Consider the following 17,852-nt stretch of genomic DNA (forward strand, 5'->3'; position numbering starts at 1 on the left):
ATGCCTTTCGTTGATTGGCATATAATTCAAGTTGACGTTAAAGGTAAACTATTGACCAAAACGAATTTGGCTGAATTAAATTTTAAAAACAATTTCATGTGAGCCCCTTGCAACCCCTTGTTCGAACACCATCAGCGATTGTCATACTGAAACCCATTCCCTGTAGACAAGAATTCATTCCAGTGCCGGCCCGCAGCCCGGGAAAGGGGGTAGGGAGGCACTCGAAATGACATCCGTCGTGAAAACCTCCTGGCTATAATACGCCGCAAATCACTGGCAAAGACGAAGGCCTACTAAGGTCTAAATAAAGTATTCAATAGACAGAGCGTGCGAATCTGTCGCTCAAACTCAAATACTTTTCACTGTGAGTGAGTGAGAAAACACTGTTCTGTCCACCAGACGATTTCTCACTCAAACGATTTTAATGACACATTCGAATGAGTAATTGAAATCAGCTGCATTCGTGATAATCAGTTGTTTCATACCCTATACCAGTAAAATGAAACTTACACATATTATGTACAATGTGTCTTTCCATTATTAATGTTTAATGCTTTTTAGTGTCATTTTTCTGATAATAATGATATTACTGATATCATTTCTGATATTATTCATTTTGAGTGACTACGTTCCCCAATAGAAAATTGTATCATTGTTTTTCAATTTTACGCTTCCACAGCTACGGATTTCGGTAAAGAAAAACAAAACTTGGTTCGATCCCTGGCGAAGATATCAAGAAAACTGATCCGTGCTAATTCGTCCAGAACCTCGATATTTACACCCGACATAAATGTGGAGGTAAATCAAGTAGCGTGTGCTTTGCTCTTGATAGAAGACTATCAACGGCTAACTGAGAGTATATTTCGGCACATTTGCAGTGTCCGATAGAAAATTAGCTGCCAATGGACTGTGTCCATGACAAACTGGCGCTTCTTCTTTTCACTATAGAAATTAAACATGGAACGGCAACGACCGATTTTGCAGCTTCGTTCCGCTTCGCAGAGGCTGGAGAGGAGAGTGGTTTTGCGTAAGCGACTGTAGAATTTCTGGCAATCCAAAAGCTATCTTCCCGAGCCCAGAAATTATTGAATCTGGTCTTGATCGAAAGCTACTGTTGCACCGATTCCGAAAATATAAATTTAAATAATGATCAGGCACTGATCCACCTAGAATCTGTCCTCCAAGTCTGAAATATCGGCATTGTTCAGAACAATCGGGTAACCGCAACACAATGACCGTAACAATGACCCGTTGCGACTCTCCGATTGTTCGAACAATGCCGATATTTCGACTTTGAGGACGGATTCTAGGTGGATCAGTGCCTGATCATTATTTTAATTTATATTTTCGGAATCGGTTCAACAGTGGCTTTCGATCAAGACCATATTTAATAATTTCTGTGCTCGGGAAGATAGCTTTTGGATTGCCAGAAATCCTACAGTCGCTTACGCAAAACCACTCTCCACTCCAGCCTCGGCGGAGCGGAACGAAGCTGCAAAATCGGTCGTTGCCGTTCCATGTTTAATTTCTATAGTTTCACGATCATGACAAGCCAATGTCCCTCATGACACCAACAAATGCTTACCATGAACACGCCAAAAAAAATTCATAACCGTCTAAATAATTTTTATTATTTTTGCCTTTCGAGAGACGGACATAAGGGTTGGAGGAGGGGGGATATTAGGGTTGGGTGAGAGGGGGGATGTTAGTGTTGGCGATGGGTTAGGGTATCCTTAGATTAGATTTGGGAGAGGGGATATTAGGATTGGGGAAGGGAGGATATCAGGGTTGGGGGAGAGGGGGGATATTAGTGTTGGCGGTGGGCTCAGGTATCCTAAAATTAGAGTTGGGAGAGGGGATGATATGATATATATAGATGGGCAGTTTCTAAATATATCATGGGAAGCATATGCAACAACATATTGCAGTAGTTATGATATCTCATAGAAGACATTGGTTTGAATTCCTTGTGTTTTACGCAGGTTGTCGACAATTCCGATGCTTCGTCGCCTTATATATTCAACGCAAGCTTTTACGAAAATCGCACTTCATACGTTCCGCTATATCCGATAATGATCGTCATACCTGTGGATGCACTCAACCAAGTCCGAACTGAAATGTCGAGTTTGCGAATCGTATCTGTTGCGTTTCGGACAAGCACTCTTTTTCCTTCTAATAGAACTACGGACTGGGTAAGTGAGAATTGATAGAATTTGCTGTTCTTATCGAAATCGACTGAGGGTTGGTGAATCGTTTAAATGTACAATTTAAATGCAAGACGCAGACCTTATGAAGAGAGTTATACTTTCGAAATCAGCGGTTCTCAAACTTTTGATACACGCCCTCCTTCATGATAGTGAAAAATGTCGCGCCCCCTTGTCGTCATATTGAATGAAGGTTTTGATGTCGCTTTTAATGGGATATACCAGCAGTTGCCAAATATGCGAGAGATAATGAAGAATCTTTGAGTTCGCTGCGTTTTATATATATATGGAGTAATTATGTCCTTTCCATGGAATACTTTCTTCAGACCAAATGTTACATGGCAATATTACATCAAGACTAAATATGTTGAACAGGTTATATCCAGCAGTATTGGAAATTCGACGCATGCCGTAGACGGAATCTCCTTGAATGATTCTGTCGTTATCAGAAGCAATATGATCGATGAGGAGCCAGGGTTGACTCGAATCGGCAATTTCAAGGTACGTTTTGTATAGATTATAGCCATAGGCGTAGCAATATAAAAAGCCGGGAAGGACTGCGCGGAAATATGAGAAGAGTGAAATATTTTTAAGAATGATGCGACGTTACATATCCATTAGGGTTGTCCATAATTTGGAAAATCTTACGAATCCTCCGTTGTAATGTCTTATTCTATAGATTATTGATAAAAAACGACACTGAGCCTGAAAGAAGCTCACAGGAAGGCCGTTAAGATTTCGTGCAAAGCGTTTGAAAGTAGCTACCGAAGAATGGGCGTGCCACCGACCATAGAACGGCAAGAAGACTGGCAATCACGAAACCACGGCACTCGATTGGCTAATCGGCTATGCGTCAATGACCACGACAGCAGCAGCTTGCTGCGTAGGTGATCAAGGAGTCTGCTACCGGCGGCGATTCTGAAAGCGCATTGTATGTAGGTTGACAGATAATGATTTAGGACTAATTCAGGGTATGTTGAGGTACGAAATACATGATGAACAGACAACAGCTGCTTCACAAAAACGTCTAAAGCATGATCGCTTCATTGTGAAGGGAACCGCCGTAGCCTCTATGCATTGTTTTCAACGAGTGAAAGCATAGGCTCTTATGCACGTAGCGACGGATTCCTAGTTTCAGAAAGAATATATCATTATTGAATACAAATATAAAGCTTAACAATGACACTATAATTTGTGTTATCTTAATGGGCTCAGGTTGTAGTACATAGTTGAAGTTTTGAAAGCTCTAAGAATCAGCGGGTTATGCTTGACACTTGTCAGATGCTTGCATCAAAATGTATTCACTTGTAAGTGTTGTCAAAGTCCTTGATGATGACGCAGAAAAGAGGTGTAAAAGTAAGCACATACTATGCTGAACAGGATATGTCAAAGTCCTTAATAATCGCGCAGAAAAGGGGTGTAAAGGTAGGCACAGGCAATGCTGCATAGTGCATATCATGCAGCATAGTTTGTACATCATATCAAGCATAGTCTGTGCTTGCATTCAAACCTCGTTTCTGCGGCATCATTAGGGACTTTGAAAACACTTACAAGTGAATTCAATTTGCTGTGAACATCTGATGGGTGCCAAGCCTAACCGTTTGATTCAGCAGATCGCTGCATTCAAAACTTCAATTATGTACTACAACCTGAGCCCAATGAGATCACACAAATTATAGTGTCATTGTTAAGCGTTATCTTTGTATTCAATAATGATATAGCCTTTCTGAAACTAGGAATACGACGGTATTTGCATAAGCTCCTATGCTTTCCCTCGTTGAAAACAAGGCATATAGGCTACGGCGGTTTCCTTCACAATAAAGCGATCATGCTTTAGACGTTTTTGTGAAGCAGCTGTTGTTTGTTCATCATGTATTTCGTACCTCAACATACCCTGAATCAATCCTAAATCATTATCTGTCAACCGACATAAAATGCGCTTTCAGAATCGCCGCCGGTAGCAGACTCCTTGATCACCTACACAGCAAGCTGCCGCTGTCGTGGTCATTGAAGCATAGCGGATTAGCCAATCAAGAGCCGTGGTTTCGTGATTGCTAGTGTTCTCGCTGTTCTATGGTCGGTGGCACGCCCATTCTTCGGTAGCTACTTTCAAACGCTTTGCACGAAATCTTAACGGCCTTCCTGTGAGCTTCTTTCAGGCTCAGTGTCGTTTTTTATCAATAATCTATAGAATAAGACATTACAACGGAGGATTCGTAAGATTTTCCAAATTATGGACAACCCTAATATCCATCCATAGCGAGCGAGAACGATGTCACAATAGACATATCCTTCCGGGCTTCTTTTGGCTATGTCAGTGGTTGCAACGAAGATAATCTAAAACTGTGCGTTGATTTTGAATTTCACAATATTTAGATACGATACGAACCCTTTTCCAACAGAGACTTGAAACAGTTCTTGATTGCGTGTTTTGGGATTTCGAAATCAGCGATTGGTCGAATGAAGGCTGTGCCTTGGTACCCGGATCACCCGCTACCTGTCAATGTGATCACTTGACTAATTTTGCGATACTCGTGGTAAGTTTTTCATGAAAAAGTACGTGCTAACCAAGTTCGGCTTTAAAAATATCTTAATTTGAAAGAAATTCATCGACTGAAGGTAGGTCCGTGTTTATTTACTGAGGTGAATATACGATATGCGTACAATAAATTGTTGTGGGAACTATATCGTTATCATGCATAGTTGAACTAAATACTATCTGTTGCTATAAGTTTGACTGGGGATGCGAAAATTTTTAGCTCACGGGTCGCATTCAACATTTGAGTTCATTTGCGAGCCGCACCATTTAAAATCGGGATACTAAGCCAACATTATATATCGTTATTTGATTATATAGTGACCGAGGACATGGAAATAATATATATGTGTATATTTATTAGGGATGGTGTGAACCTCTTAAAGGTTTAGGTTCGTGTGAACGCGAACCTTTTTGAAAGATTCTGTGTGAACGGGAACGTGAACCTCATGACGTCATATGATGTCATATTGCTAATTCTAACTCTACATTTCAGTGACGTGATAGCCTTGCAATACCTAGCGACGACTCGGGGCACATAAAGCCACAATGCTGAAGTACATATTGACGTATTAAACGTCTACATATGTACCAAGTATCCAGTGGGGCAATCAATTGATATAATCATCCCAGAAAATCAATATCTTCCATTGCTTTGCCAACAATTTCGACGAGGACTTGCAAGGAAATATAAGCTCACGCCTTAACGGTCTATGCCAGACCGAACAATGTATTCGGCATCTGACTACTGCTTCGTTGATATTGAGCTGAGTGTAAAACGGGTTTCTAAACTTGCTACCGATATTATCGCATCCCAGTTATACAGCAGTAGCCAATGAACCAATCGCACGGATTTGGTTTTTATGATACACTAAACATATGAAATCAAGATTGACCCCGTACGCCTGCTAGATTTATACATCAGACAACGATATCAATTTCATTGATTGGTTGAATAAGCATCATTCGCTGACTACCTACATATGTAGTGGATTTCGCTCTTAATGTTGTGTGATTGCCGGTCAAGCTCACAGCCGAGAGTCACTAAATATTTACAAACGCAAAGCTGGATATTTCGAGCAAACTTCTGTAAGAAAGCAAGTAAAATTTTGGAGATGGTCAAGGTGCATGCTCGTTTAGTGTTGATTTTGTTATGCTGCCAGCGCCATGCATAGAGTGTCCCGTAGTTGAAATGCAATAAACTTCAACCAAAGATGTTATAATGAAGTGAAAATTGTAATATATGAAAAAGGTTCACAGTGCAGATCAGGGCTGTGGAGTCGGAGTCGGAGTCTGGGTAATTTTCGCTTGATGGAGTCGGAGTCGGAGTCGTGAAAACTATAACAGCTGGAATCGGAGTCGGAGACGGAGTCGTGGGGAAAATACTGACTGAAGTCGGAGTCGGAGTTTGTGAGAATGACCCTGACTTCGACTCCGACTCCGACTCCAACTTCTCTATCATAAAAACATTTGCTTTCAAAGAAATTTCAATAGAATTTTTTATGTACCCCCAATCACTGTTATTATTAACCATACAGATCAGTTGCGGCCAGCCCGTGGAACGCAGGCCAAATTTGCCACTCGAGAAGGTTAGGTGTGGCCTGCGATGTAACTCTCGAAATTATTTATGACATCAGGTACAATTGCAAGGCCAACCAAAATTTGATTAGCAGGACCGCGAAATTTGATGATGACTAAAACAACAGTTCTGACGCATTGACGTATCCAGGGGCCAGCCACATTTATCCCAGATCTTCTTATATGACCATAAAGTAGAACATTTCATAGCAGGTTTATTTGACTTGAAATTTTTACTCGGTACTTCGCATGATTCATTGTCACTAGATCTCTTGCATTCAGTATTTGAGCCCCCTTCTGAAAATTATAAATACATATTATTTACAGAATCGAGTCTAACTATATTCGCAATTAGGAGATAACGTGTCGTCCAACATGCGGCTTCGCTTGTGCACTCGCAGCGAGATCGTCGACAAAACATTTGCACAAAATGATTGAGGCATGTTCACTGATACAGTCGATTTTGCTATGTTTAAACGTCGAATAATCCTGTCCTTGCCAAGTGAGCCCAGTGGTATACAGATGCGACCTTCAATGTATGTTAGCAACATATTTATTGATATAATTCAGTCATTATCTTGCAAAAATATCTGGCGCTTCGCGCGACCAGGGCCTGTTTGCGCACTGCACAGTTGTATGGCATATTGTTATCAATTTTAGAGCGTATTAATATAAGTATTGTTTGCAATGTTACCTAATTCGGTTCGCTCCTATCGGACGACTAAAAAAAGGTTATCAACATTCCAGTTGTCCGCGCAATGGTTCGTAAATCTCATGTGTCCCTTTGGCCGAAAATGTTGCCCACCCCTGATGTAGATAGAATTAGACATTACTTGCAAATTACAACTCAGTTGCACAGGGGAGGAAACTCGCAATATGCGTTTTCGCGATGCAGTCAAAATTGATGCAATTTTTGGAATTATACCATGATACTGTGACAGAGCAAATGCATCGGCTGGTTTTGTAAAATTGTAAAAATGATGTAAATATGACCAAACGATGCTTCCCACTTGACAAAGTTGAAAATATTTGTAGTGTAGCTTAGCTGTTTGGGTCGAACAAATGATTCAGAAAGACTGCAAGTCCCAATCCTTGAATACTCGATTAAGTACATGTAGACTAGACATAGGCTACTTTGACTACTTAAGTAAATCCATTTATGACCAGTGTCTATTAGTAGTAAGAGTGTGTGCGCTTGTAATCACGATAGTGCGCAATGACAAAATTAGTAAGTTCAATCTCTTTATTAGTTGCTGACTCATACACCAGAGCTACACTTGGATTTTTTATCTACATTTTTATTATACAGGATTGGATATCTGCCATAATTGAATGATTCATACATTTCAGGATATTAGACAGTCCATGTTATAAAAACTTGAAAAAGGAAGGATATGTAACAAATCTTTCTTTCTTGTTAATTGCATAGTGAATAATTCGAGCTGTGCCACAATGAAACAATTTAGCATGCCACCGTTTATCACATGTTTGCATATGTTTAATGGTTGTATGATAGTTATTCAACCGACAATGTGGCATATAATTTTCGAAGTAAATTGGTAATAATGCTGGAGTCGGAGTCGGGAGTTGGAGTCGGTACGTTTATAGACCCAGGAGTCGGAATCGGAGTCTGTACGTTTAAAGACTCAAGAGTCGGTATATTGAAAATGTGTGGAGTCGGAGTCGGAGCCAGAGTCGGTGGTAAAATTTACCGACTCCGCAGCCCTGGCGCAGATGCAGAACCTATCAAGGTTCATTGGTGATCCTGAATCTCTAAATTTCTGAGGTTCACTCGTTCACACACAAAACGCGATCGTGAACCTCACGTTCACACCATCACTAATATTTATATTTAAAACAAACCAAACATTGCTTTGATGATAATGTACACGCGTCAGAAACATCGACAAGAATTTATAAGATGGTTGTCCTCATTGTCAAAATCAGGGATGACTGACTGTCATTCACGTTTCACTATCAGTGATGTCTAGCAATTGAAACCTTTCAAAATTCATCGGCCTAGAGGTCGTGCTATAGCGCCGTCAATGAAGTAAAAAAATACTATGGTAAGAATATAACTTATCATTGTCATGTTGAAATATGTTAAGAAAAAGTTTAATCAAGTACTCACAGTAATTTGATTTTTAGTACGCATTTTATCAATATTGTTGCAACGTTCATTGGGACTTTCTGAGGCCGTAGTTTGCCCACCCACGAGTAAGACTATATAGACTTGTCAGAGGAAATATAAATCTGTAAACCTTCTGATGTTGTAGTTTTATGGTCAAATTATAAGAATACACTGTTAAAAATATTCTATGCCAAATTACTGGTCTGGTCCTGGCAGCAGTTTTACGACTCTGAGACCGGTAAATTTGAAAAATATTTTCCCGTAAATATTATTGACCGTAATTTATTTTTACAAAGACTGACTGTTAAATTTTTTACGGAAAATTCCGGTTACCTGATGTAACGGAAAACGGCTGTAATACCAAGTTACTGGTCTGGTCCAGTGCAGCAGTTTTACGCTGATGTGACCAGTAAATTCGAAATAACTCTCCCCGTAATATGATTTTACATATGCAGACCGTAGGAAATTTTACGGAAAATTTCCGTAACTAAAGGTAACAGAAATCTGCTGTAATATCAATATACTCGTCTGGTCCCTTGCAGCAGTTTTACATTCCTGAGACCAGTAAATTTGAATCAGGTTTATTTGGTGCGGGAACACGTAAAAAAAAGTAAGTGTGGATAATGACGAAAATCCAGTCTTTCTTGTGGAGATCATCAGTCAGCAACTGCCTGAATGAAGAGCGCTTCATCAAAACTTATGGTCTTATGTAGGTTCTTCTCTAATCTGAACAAAGATTATGCTGTCATCAACACAGTTACAATTTGGAAACTTTGAGACGCTATAGTATGACATACTGCGACTTTTCATATTCTTGTCAATTTCTCGAATAATGATGGCCTAGGATAGCGGTGTCGAACATAAGGCCAGCGGGCCGCATGCGGCCTACGAAGCAATTCTGAGTAGTTTGAAAAACCCCTGTATTACCCAGCACATTTTCTAACAAATGTTGAGATATTATTGTAAGAAATACTTCCCGCAAGGCCACAAATGTCAAGATCATAGACCGTGATATAATTATCCGACAGTGGTGTTATAGTTTTACTCTAGTCATCATCGGGAACAAGTTGGTGATACTGACATCCAATTCCCAAAACTCTAAAAAGTGCACACTGAGTTCATATTTTTATGAAGAAATGTGCCAAAAAGTAGTTATTCGTGAAGTGAAAAAAAACTGTTAGACTATAATAGTTATAAAAAATACAATTCAAATATATTTGGTCGCACTGCTGTATCACTTCTACTCAAAGGCCCCAGACGGACAGAGAAACCCGAATGACGATTAATAATGAGCCAAATTCTAACGTCTGCGTTTACAATTAAATCACTTGTGTTCCTCAAAGCGCATACGATGAGTTAACGGCAGATTACGAATAAAACAAAGGAAGCACACAAATATGTCAGCTTATTCCGTCGTTAGAGTGAGTGTTTTAGCGGTTGAATTCAAACGATCAATCTTTGAATTTGTTCCAAAATTCCGTTGTTTGCGAGTAAAGGCGCTGCTAGAATATATCCATATGATATGATCGTGAATGTTATGTAATATAGCAAAATGTATACAGGATTGATAATAAACTATTCAAGCAAAAAATAAGGTCGGGTGTTTTGATGTACCGTAACATTTTCGAATGATTTGACTGATCCGGCCCGCGAACGGTTTGAAAGTTTGAATCCGGCCAGCGACGCAAGTTGAGTTTAATACGGATACCCATGGCCTAGGACTTCGTACCTGAATCATCTTTTCCAGCGTGACTGCAAACTTTTCTGGCAATATTCCTTTGCATCGCACGTCCAATGTATTTCACACGGCATCGTGCCAGAAGCGAGAGGCGAAATGATCCCTTTCTATCACATAAGCATTCGACGTCATGATTCATAATGCCATAACGCTTCCATTTTCGTGTAGTTCAATGTCAGAAAATGTAATAGATTCTTATAAGCCATAGCTTCTGTTCACCATTAAACTGTAACGAAAATACATACGTCTTCAGAAACAGGACTCTGAATAACTTGCCAGATTTGAGCTCGGATACTGCTATACCTACAATATTTGCTATCAACACCTGCAATATTCTAAAGCTAGAGTTAAGCTGTGGCTTCGAAACCCTCAATATCTTACAGCAACGCATCTTGTTATTATCCAATACGAAAACATCGCGTCGATATAATATCTATCTCGGAACATTCAGCCGCACGTGCTAAGGCTCAGATATGTCTGACGTCTGACGCCACTATGTCTGGAATATATATGACGTCACAATGTACTGTTCGCTCGAGCAGCTACGAATTCATGATCAAACAATTCATAAGACCATTCGCGGGAAAAAGGTAAAGGACGTCTACTACTCTCGTCGCAATGGCAAAGGAGCATGGCGGCTATACGCCAGCTCCAGTGTTTCGATATATAGTTTGCATCATACATGCGTTAAGGAGTCTACAATGGTGGCAGAACTGGTCCAACAGATAATTACACGAAAGATCATATCTGCAGTAAAACTACATAACATACCGAATTCGCGTGGCATGCTACTATTGCGAGACCTTGATGTATCAAAGGATACTATTTTAGGCTTACCATACGTCCTCTTTTAAGAGGATTTGTCCTCTTTTTTGACTTTTTTGAAAGTGTCCTCGGAGGACGCCCTTTTGTCCTCTTTTTTGAGATTTTGTCCTCTTTTTTAGGATTTAGAGCAAATTGCGAGTGATATGCCACATAATAGCACAGAAATGAAGCTCCGACGGGTGAAAAACGGTGATTTTAGCTCTGAGCGAAAAGATTACCTTTTTTTTTTTAGTCAACCACCTAGCGATGTGGAGTAAATAACGTTATTTTGAGATCTGAGCGGAAGAGATGACCTTGTATTTTTTTTTATTTTTTATTTTTAGTCAACCACCTAGCGATGTGGAGTAAATAACGTTATTTTGAGATCTGAGCCGATCACAAAGTGGGTAAAATTAACCGATTTTTGAGAATTTCACTCCGGTTTTACAAGTTGCAAATTTCTGAAAAAGTGTCCTCTTTTTTGATTTCCAAAATATGGTAAGCCTATACTATTTATAAATCGATATAAACGATGGTATCTGCAATGCCCAAATGTTCGGATACCATTCACCGATTAGCATTCAGCACGGCCATCGATGTCGTAATTTGCTTGATGATTGAAACATGATGTAATGACGAAAATCACAAGTATATGTCCATAATAAGACCGTAAGCGTGTAAATTGATCGAATTGTAAGTACGATAGCAATGTTGCAAATAATGATTATCCAGTAAATCGCTTTTACGAATGCAAAAGTAAATCCGGAATACTGATTATCCAGTAAATTGCTTTTACAAATCAAAAAGTAAATCTGAAATACTGGTTATCCCGTAAATTGCTTCTACGAACTTATTGTGTAATTTTTTTTAACCTTTAAAAACAAGTAAATTTACTTTTGACGTGCCCGTATATTAATTCAACGGGCATTTACCGTTAATATAACTGACGGGACAAATTTACCGGTATAATTTGGGTAAATCTACGAATATTTCTAAGAGTGTAGTTGTAACTTTCTGCATACGTCACTGGTTTTGCTCTCCAGCAGCTGGGTTCTTCGAGATCGAAAGCTCCGGTTTTCGAAACTGGAGATGTAAGCTCCAAGCTACGGTGAAATACGTCGTAGCAATAAAGCTAATATCAATTCAAAATATTCACAATATGTGACTTATTATAGTATTGATATTTACAGAGTCGAACTGAGCTGACCGTGGACGTTGCACTCAGCCTGGTGACTTACATTGGAGCGGGAATATCTATATGCGGCCTGCTATGCACTCTTGTTATTATTTGTTTTTCAGAGTAAGAGCTTCACTATTTCACATTAATTTGATTTTAGGAAAATATCAGTATAGCGAAGAATATCAAATCTGATGAAGAACAGACTTACTCCAGAATCCGAATCCTAAACTGAAATCCTAGCCGAATATGCCTAAACGCTCCCATTGGAGCCGAATCGAAATCCACAATTCATCACATATTTGCTGATTATATTATACTTTCGTTACTCCAACAATCATGCTCCTTATTTATATCTACTGCAACCGATGCAAGTTGTATTTTAGCCAATAATATTTGATCGGATGTCATTAGAGCCCGTTTACAAATAACTCGTTCAATCATATATTTTAACAGGAGGTTTCGGAGGAAATACCAGATGAAGATTCTCGGAAACATATGTCTCTGTTTCGCCGCTGCTTTGATCATGTTCACATCTGGCATCAGCTCGCAGGTAGCCTCCACAATCACAATACCATCATTTCAGTTTATAGTTCCTTCATCGTTCACAAGTATTTTGATGTAACTTTAAGCATTGAAATCTGATTGCTGTAAGTCATCCACCAACAATACAGTATATCCCACTGTGATAAAAAAAACAATCTGATTGAAGCAAATGTATGTATCAGTTCTCGTGGTACACAATTTGAAAGTTGAAAAGAGCAAAACGTTTTTTACTCCGAGTATTTTCCCACAAAGATGGCGCAATAGTTCACGACCTAGTACGTGTCAGAGAATCAGGCATTTGGTCATTATATCCGGAGTTCCCTGCCTTCATCGCTTCATGCCTTTCTCAGATGATATTTATGGAGGTGGTCAATAACAAATTACGTCTGCTTTTTCGGAGTATTCGGGTAGGTTTAGGCTACTTGCACTGCTTACTAGAATGGTTATGTCTCAAAATTCTAGAATTTCCTACATATATGTGTCTGGCATTTTCCGTGCCACAGTACAAAACAGGGCAAGATGAAATGCCAGGAGAAAACCTTTTGTTTGCCATGATAATACAGTAATTCTCAACCTTTTTTGTCCTCGCGGACCCCCTCAAGTTTTATTTCACTGATATAGAATATTGCGCGGTTTCCGCAGCCGAAATCTCAACAAATTCTAATAACGCACATAGCGAGTAACCTAAAAAATATTTTTACGGCCAAATTTGTATCTTCAAGCTTTGTCGGTATGTAAATTCCATTAAAAATGAATTTCCTATATTATCCATCATTGTGTGTTCTAGGTGAACACTGTCAACTGTACCATCCTGACGTTATTCATGCATTTTCTCTTCTTGGCGGCATGGTTTTGGACATCTGTGTACAGTTACAAAATTTACAACGACGTTGCTCAGGTAGGGAGAGTTTATGTCAATTATTGTAGCATAGGCTACTTAACTTCTTTTGGATTAGCATTAGACTTTCGCAATTTGTGGCAAAATAACGGATTTATGACGTTCAATTTGTTTGCAAACATCCTCAAATCCAGCTGAAAAATGTATCCACACGACAGAAAGATGCAAGTAAGCATTACTTCCCCTCTTTTCATGTAAATACCGAAATGTTAATAATCTAACAATTTGGTTCTGTTAAGCTATCGGACTGTCGTATTATTCGGGAATGCCATATTGCATGCAGTTTATGTCTTTTAGGTCTTGCATTCAGTGGGACAAAGCTTCAAACTGCCTTACGCCGCATGTTTTGCGTATGGTGTTCCTTTCATGATAGTGCTTCTGAATGCAAGCATAGCTCTTGGACACGTTGATGGCAACATTTCAGGTATGTCTACATTTATTCAAGGAATAAATATATATGATCTGTGGATAATTATCCGTGAACATTATGTTTTAGGTAATGGCACAGCAGTGTCTTCGTACAGAGCACAAAATGTTTGTTGGCTCCGGCACTATTCCTTGTATTTTGGATTTTTACTGCCTGTTGCTGTGCTGCTGCTGTTCAATGTGGTGGTATTTATCAAAGTGATCCCGCAAATCAGCTGCTTAAGGGCGCAGGTATGTGCTTATAGTTGGTTCAATTATAAACGTTTATATTTGGAGATTACGGTAGTCAATAAATGTATATTTGTTTGTGGAAAACTCTGCTTAACTGTCATCAGATTCAATCGACAAAAGCAAAAAGAACAATGACGCAGAACGTTGTCACCTCCGTCTGTCTAGCCACGACAATGGGTCTGTCTTGGATCTTTGCGTACGTTATGCTGCTATCGGACGACCCGACTTTTCTAACTACGATGAGCTGGCTATTCACCATGACCAATTCCTTTCAAGTGAGTGCTTTCTTCGGAATTAAATCTCTACAATGAGTAATGCCAACAACGTAGGAGAACTGTTGATCATTTCCGATATGAGGATAGCAAATATTGTTTATTTAGTATTCGTGGTGTTTTGAGTGTACCCTGGGCAGGGCAGGCCCAAATCCGCAACCGATAGTAGGTGCGGAACTTACCACTACGTTGCACATGTAGCCACAGGATAGCAAAGACTGCATGAAGCAGTTGTTAGTGAGTATGAAAATTATGTATGTCAAGAAGACACACGCATATTAAAGTACTCATTTTTGTTTTCACATTATGCGCACCTATGCAATGATACGCGCTCAAATAGGTTTGCCGTACCACACTTTTTACTAATGTGTTACTCAGGTTATCATTTCATAGCGAGATTTACAATTCTCCAACTGCATAACGAATTGAATTTACGTATACAGGGGATTTTCATTTTCTACGCGACTGTCGTCAGAACAGGCGAACTTGAACAAATCTACGGGCCCGTCAAGAGACGATTCTCGAATGTATCAATGGTATCGACAGGGTTATCATCCGCCGGTGATTAATGTTGATGCATGTATCAAAACCAAGGTGTGTGATGCTTTATTTAGCAATTCTTACGCAACTTCTTACAAATTACGTGAATGCGATATGACCTTACCGAGACATTTCCGATATATAGTCCCACTAACAGACATTGGATGGTGGCAATTCATGTGGCAAGGCGAATGCCGGAATGTAGATGGTTCCAGGGTAAGATAGCAGTTAGTTTTATCTTCGTGCCACGACACCAGAACTTTGAATGATACGCATGATAGTATGAGCAGTAAGCACGCTGGGCCGACATTGAGATTTATACATGTATTCACTTTCAATTGTTGGTTATTTTTATCTCCCAGGCTGCTGAAATCGAAGTATGTTTACTTTTTGAGTAGGTTTTCTCTGCTTGTGTTACTTCCTGAAGCGGTTTCGTTTTTTCACAACTTCCACACGCAACTCCCAAAGGCTAAGTAGAAAGTAGATCTTGGATAGGTGCGTCTCATATTTATATTAGGGGGTCGCTATCACCTTTTATTGATATTACATATTTTATGAGCTTGGATTTGCAACACATACTGACCATGATGGAACAGTCGCATATATACATCTTGCAATCGTGAAAGCTGTTGCCTAAATAAAGTTAATTAATTGTCGTCTCCAGTACAGTTTATTAAATGTGATCTAATCTTATTTTTAGGTTTGGCCGAAAATTCCCCACCATCTCTAAATAACACGTAGTGATCATCCTCTATTTCTCGCTACTGCTGCAGCTCTCCAGATGATAGGACGCCTATGGGAACCTTGTCGATGCGACATGATTGCATAGCAACTGACCAATGTATATACAAGACATATATTTCTTACATGGAAACATATAGTATTTCAATTTTAAAATTCGTAAGTCTTGGATAATGTTCCCTATTATTAACTATATAGTCCAATGTATTCTACCGCTTTGAAAATAAAGTTCTTGAGGCGTATGTTTTTATTCTAAATCCAAGACCACAACTGACACGATGAGCACGTACAGTGTGGTCTTATCACTGTTCAAGTCAGGTGTTATAATATTCGTGAAAAATATTTTGGATTAGAATGAGTCTGTTATATGTGCTTTCAATATTAGCACTGGTTGTGTGAACAGAATAAATGAAGCCGAGGAATGCAGCCTGTTTTCTCAATCTTTACGTGTAACATATATGTAGCGATCAATCCATATAGATTAAGATTAGTGATGCACTGAATTTACCGAGGATTCCACAGACGAGGAGCGACTAATGAACCTAACATGATTTACTTAATTTGGAAAAAGTTCTTTGTAGCTTTATAACGTTTTTGGGGAGTTATGTTACTGCGGGCAATTCATGTTTGTTCAAGTGGCTTCAATAATTAGGAGCCATATCTGTACACGCTAGATGGCGCATGCTTTACTGTTTTTCTTGGTAATGACCGAGGGAACAATTTGGATAAAGCTGTCATGAGATAGGGTTGCCATTGTACGTACATTCATAACGCACAAGTGACTATTCCATTCATTTGAAATGATAACGCATGCAATTGAGATTCTCATTGAATCGATTATGTTCCCCGCAGTCGCGGTTGTTCCTTTTTCGCGATCGGTCGCTGTTCAGAGTAATACTCGACATTTACAGTTTTGTTGTTTTGCCAGAAAAATACGCCTATCTTTTAGATCCATTTCTAAAGAGACAAATAAAGCACGCACTCGAATGTAGCACCAAATAATCTTGGAAAACGAATACAAATACAGTATATACCAGAGCTGGGCAAAATGCGGCCCGCGAAACTATTCTGTGCGGCCCGCGAGAGGTGGCTTGCAATTCAAAACATAAAACATGCCTTTTGAATGACTAAAACCATAGGCTGTATCAACTCAACAGGAAATTCGTTTACCTTGAAGCCGTTCAATAATATGCCACGATGACGGTGCCCAGGTACATCACAGGCGTAATCTAGATTTAAAATAAAAGCAGTGCGGAATAGTATGAGTAGTAATTAAAGTCACAAGAAATCACTCTTTCCGTACAGTTTAGTTCAAACCTTCTTTGTCACAGTACGCATTATACGGTATGTGTTTCAAATTGTTACGTGACACATTTCCAAATCCCTAATTCATAGAACAAGTCAATCAGTGCTGCGAACACTATATGACTCATGTCATCATATCTATCACTCATAAAGGATTACCGGGCATGCCAAAAACAACAACCGAAAACTGAATTTCAAAGAAGATTTAGACCAGTGTTTCCCAACCGGGGAGGAATTCCCCCCTTGAGGGGAATTTTGCAATTTTTAGGGAGGAATTCCACTTCAGAATTGTGACGGAATTCCCAAATTGTTCATGTCCGAACTGTCATGCAGTCAACCAGTTATATCAGAACGTATGCTCCTTATAGCTGTTTTTTGCTGAAAGTATGTTCAAATGCTATTTGAAATCTCTTTCTCACATACAAGTTCCTTGTTTTTTTTAAACTAGTTCAGATGTGCTGCAGTTCGCAAGACAATTTTGTAGGCCAGAGACGGCCTCTCAATCAAATATATTCTAAGCGAGCAAATGCCCTGCCGAATCAATCACAACAAGGCCTCTAACGAAAGTATTTATCTTATATTTTCAAGTCAACATTTTCATAAAGTGACAAAATATTCCAACGCCATCGATTCAAGTCAAAGAGATCGCTAGCCTACCTTTATATTTAGTGAACAGCTACTCGATCGAAAAAATGCATGTTAAACTTGGTGCAATGTTGCCGAAA

General features: G+C 39.3%; 1 protein-coding gene across 1 annotated transcript; it reads left to right on the top strand.

Annotated features, from left to right (window-relative positions):
* Positions 1–16,248, top strand: LOC145436556 (adhesion G-protein coupled receptor G7-like). Its single transcript, XM_080313917.1, has 13 exons — positions 1–43; positions 680–798; positions 1,983–2,192; positions 2,580–2,705; positions 4,607–4,741; positions 12,182–12,291; positions 12,625–12,721; positions 13,502–13,612; positions 13,910–14,036; positions 14,109–14,269; positions 14,374–14,544; positions 14,985–15,135; positions 15,782–16,248. The coding sequence occupies exons 1-12, from the start codon at positions 1–3 to the stop codon at positions 15,108–15,110; spliced, it is 1,536 nt and encodes a 511-aa protein (XP_080170043.1). The 3' UTR covers positions 15,111–15,135; positions 15,782–16,248.
* Positions 16,249–17,852: the final 1,604 nt, after the last annotated feature.

The sequence above is a fragment of the Botryllus schlosseri genome, chromosome 3 (genome assembly GCF_051294905.1).
Source record: "Botryllus schlosseri isolate E-star chromosome 3, Bs_hap1, whole genome shotgun sequence".
In the NCBI taxonomy this organism is placed as follows: Eukaryota; Metazoa; Chordata; class Ascidiacea; order Stolidobranchia; family Styelidae; genus Botryllus; species Botryllus schlosseri.

Coding starts and splice junctions, on each gene's coding strand:
- LOC145436556 (XM_080313917.1), top strand. CDS start 1: ATGCCTTTCGTTGATTGGCATATAATTCAAGTTGACGTTAAAG. Junction 799..1,982: donor CACCCGACATAAATGTGGAG/GTAAATCAAGTA, acceptor TGTTTTACGCAG/GTTGTCGACAATTCCGATGC. Junction 14,037..14,108: donor CGTTGATGGCAACATTTCAG/GTATGTCTACAT, acceptor ATTATGTTTTAG/GTAATGGCACAGCAGTGTCT.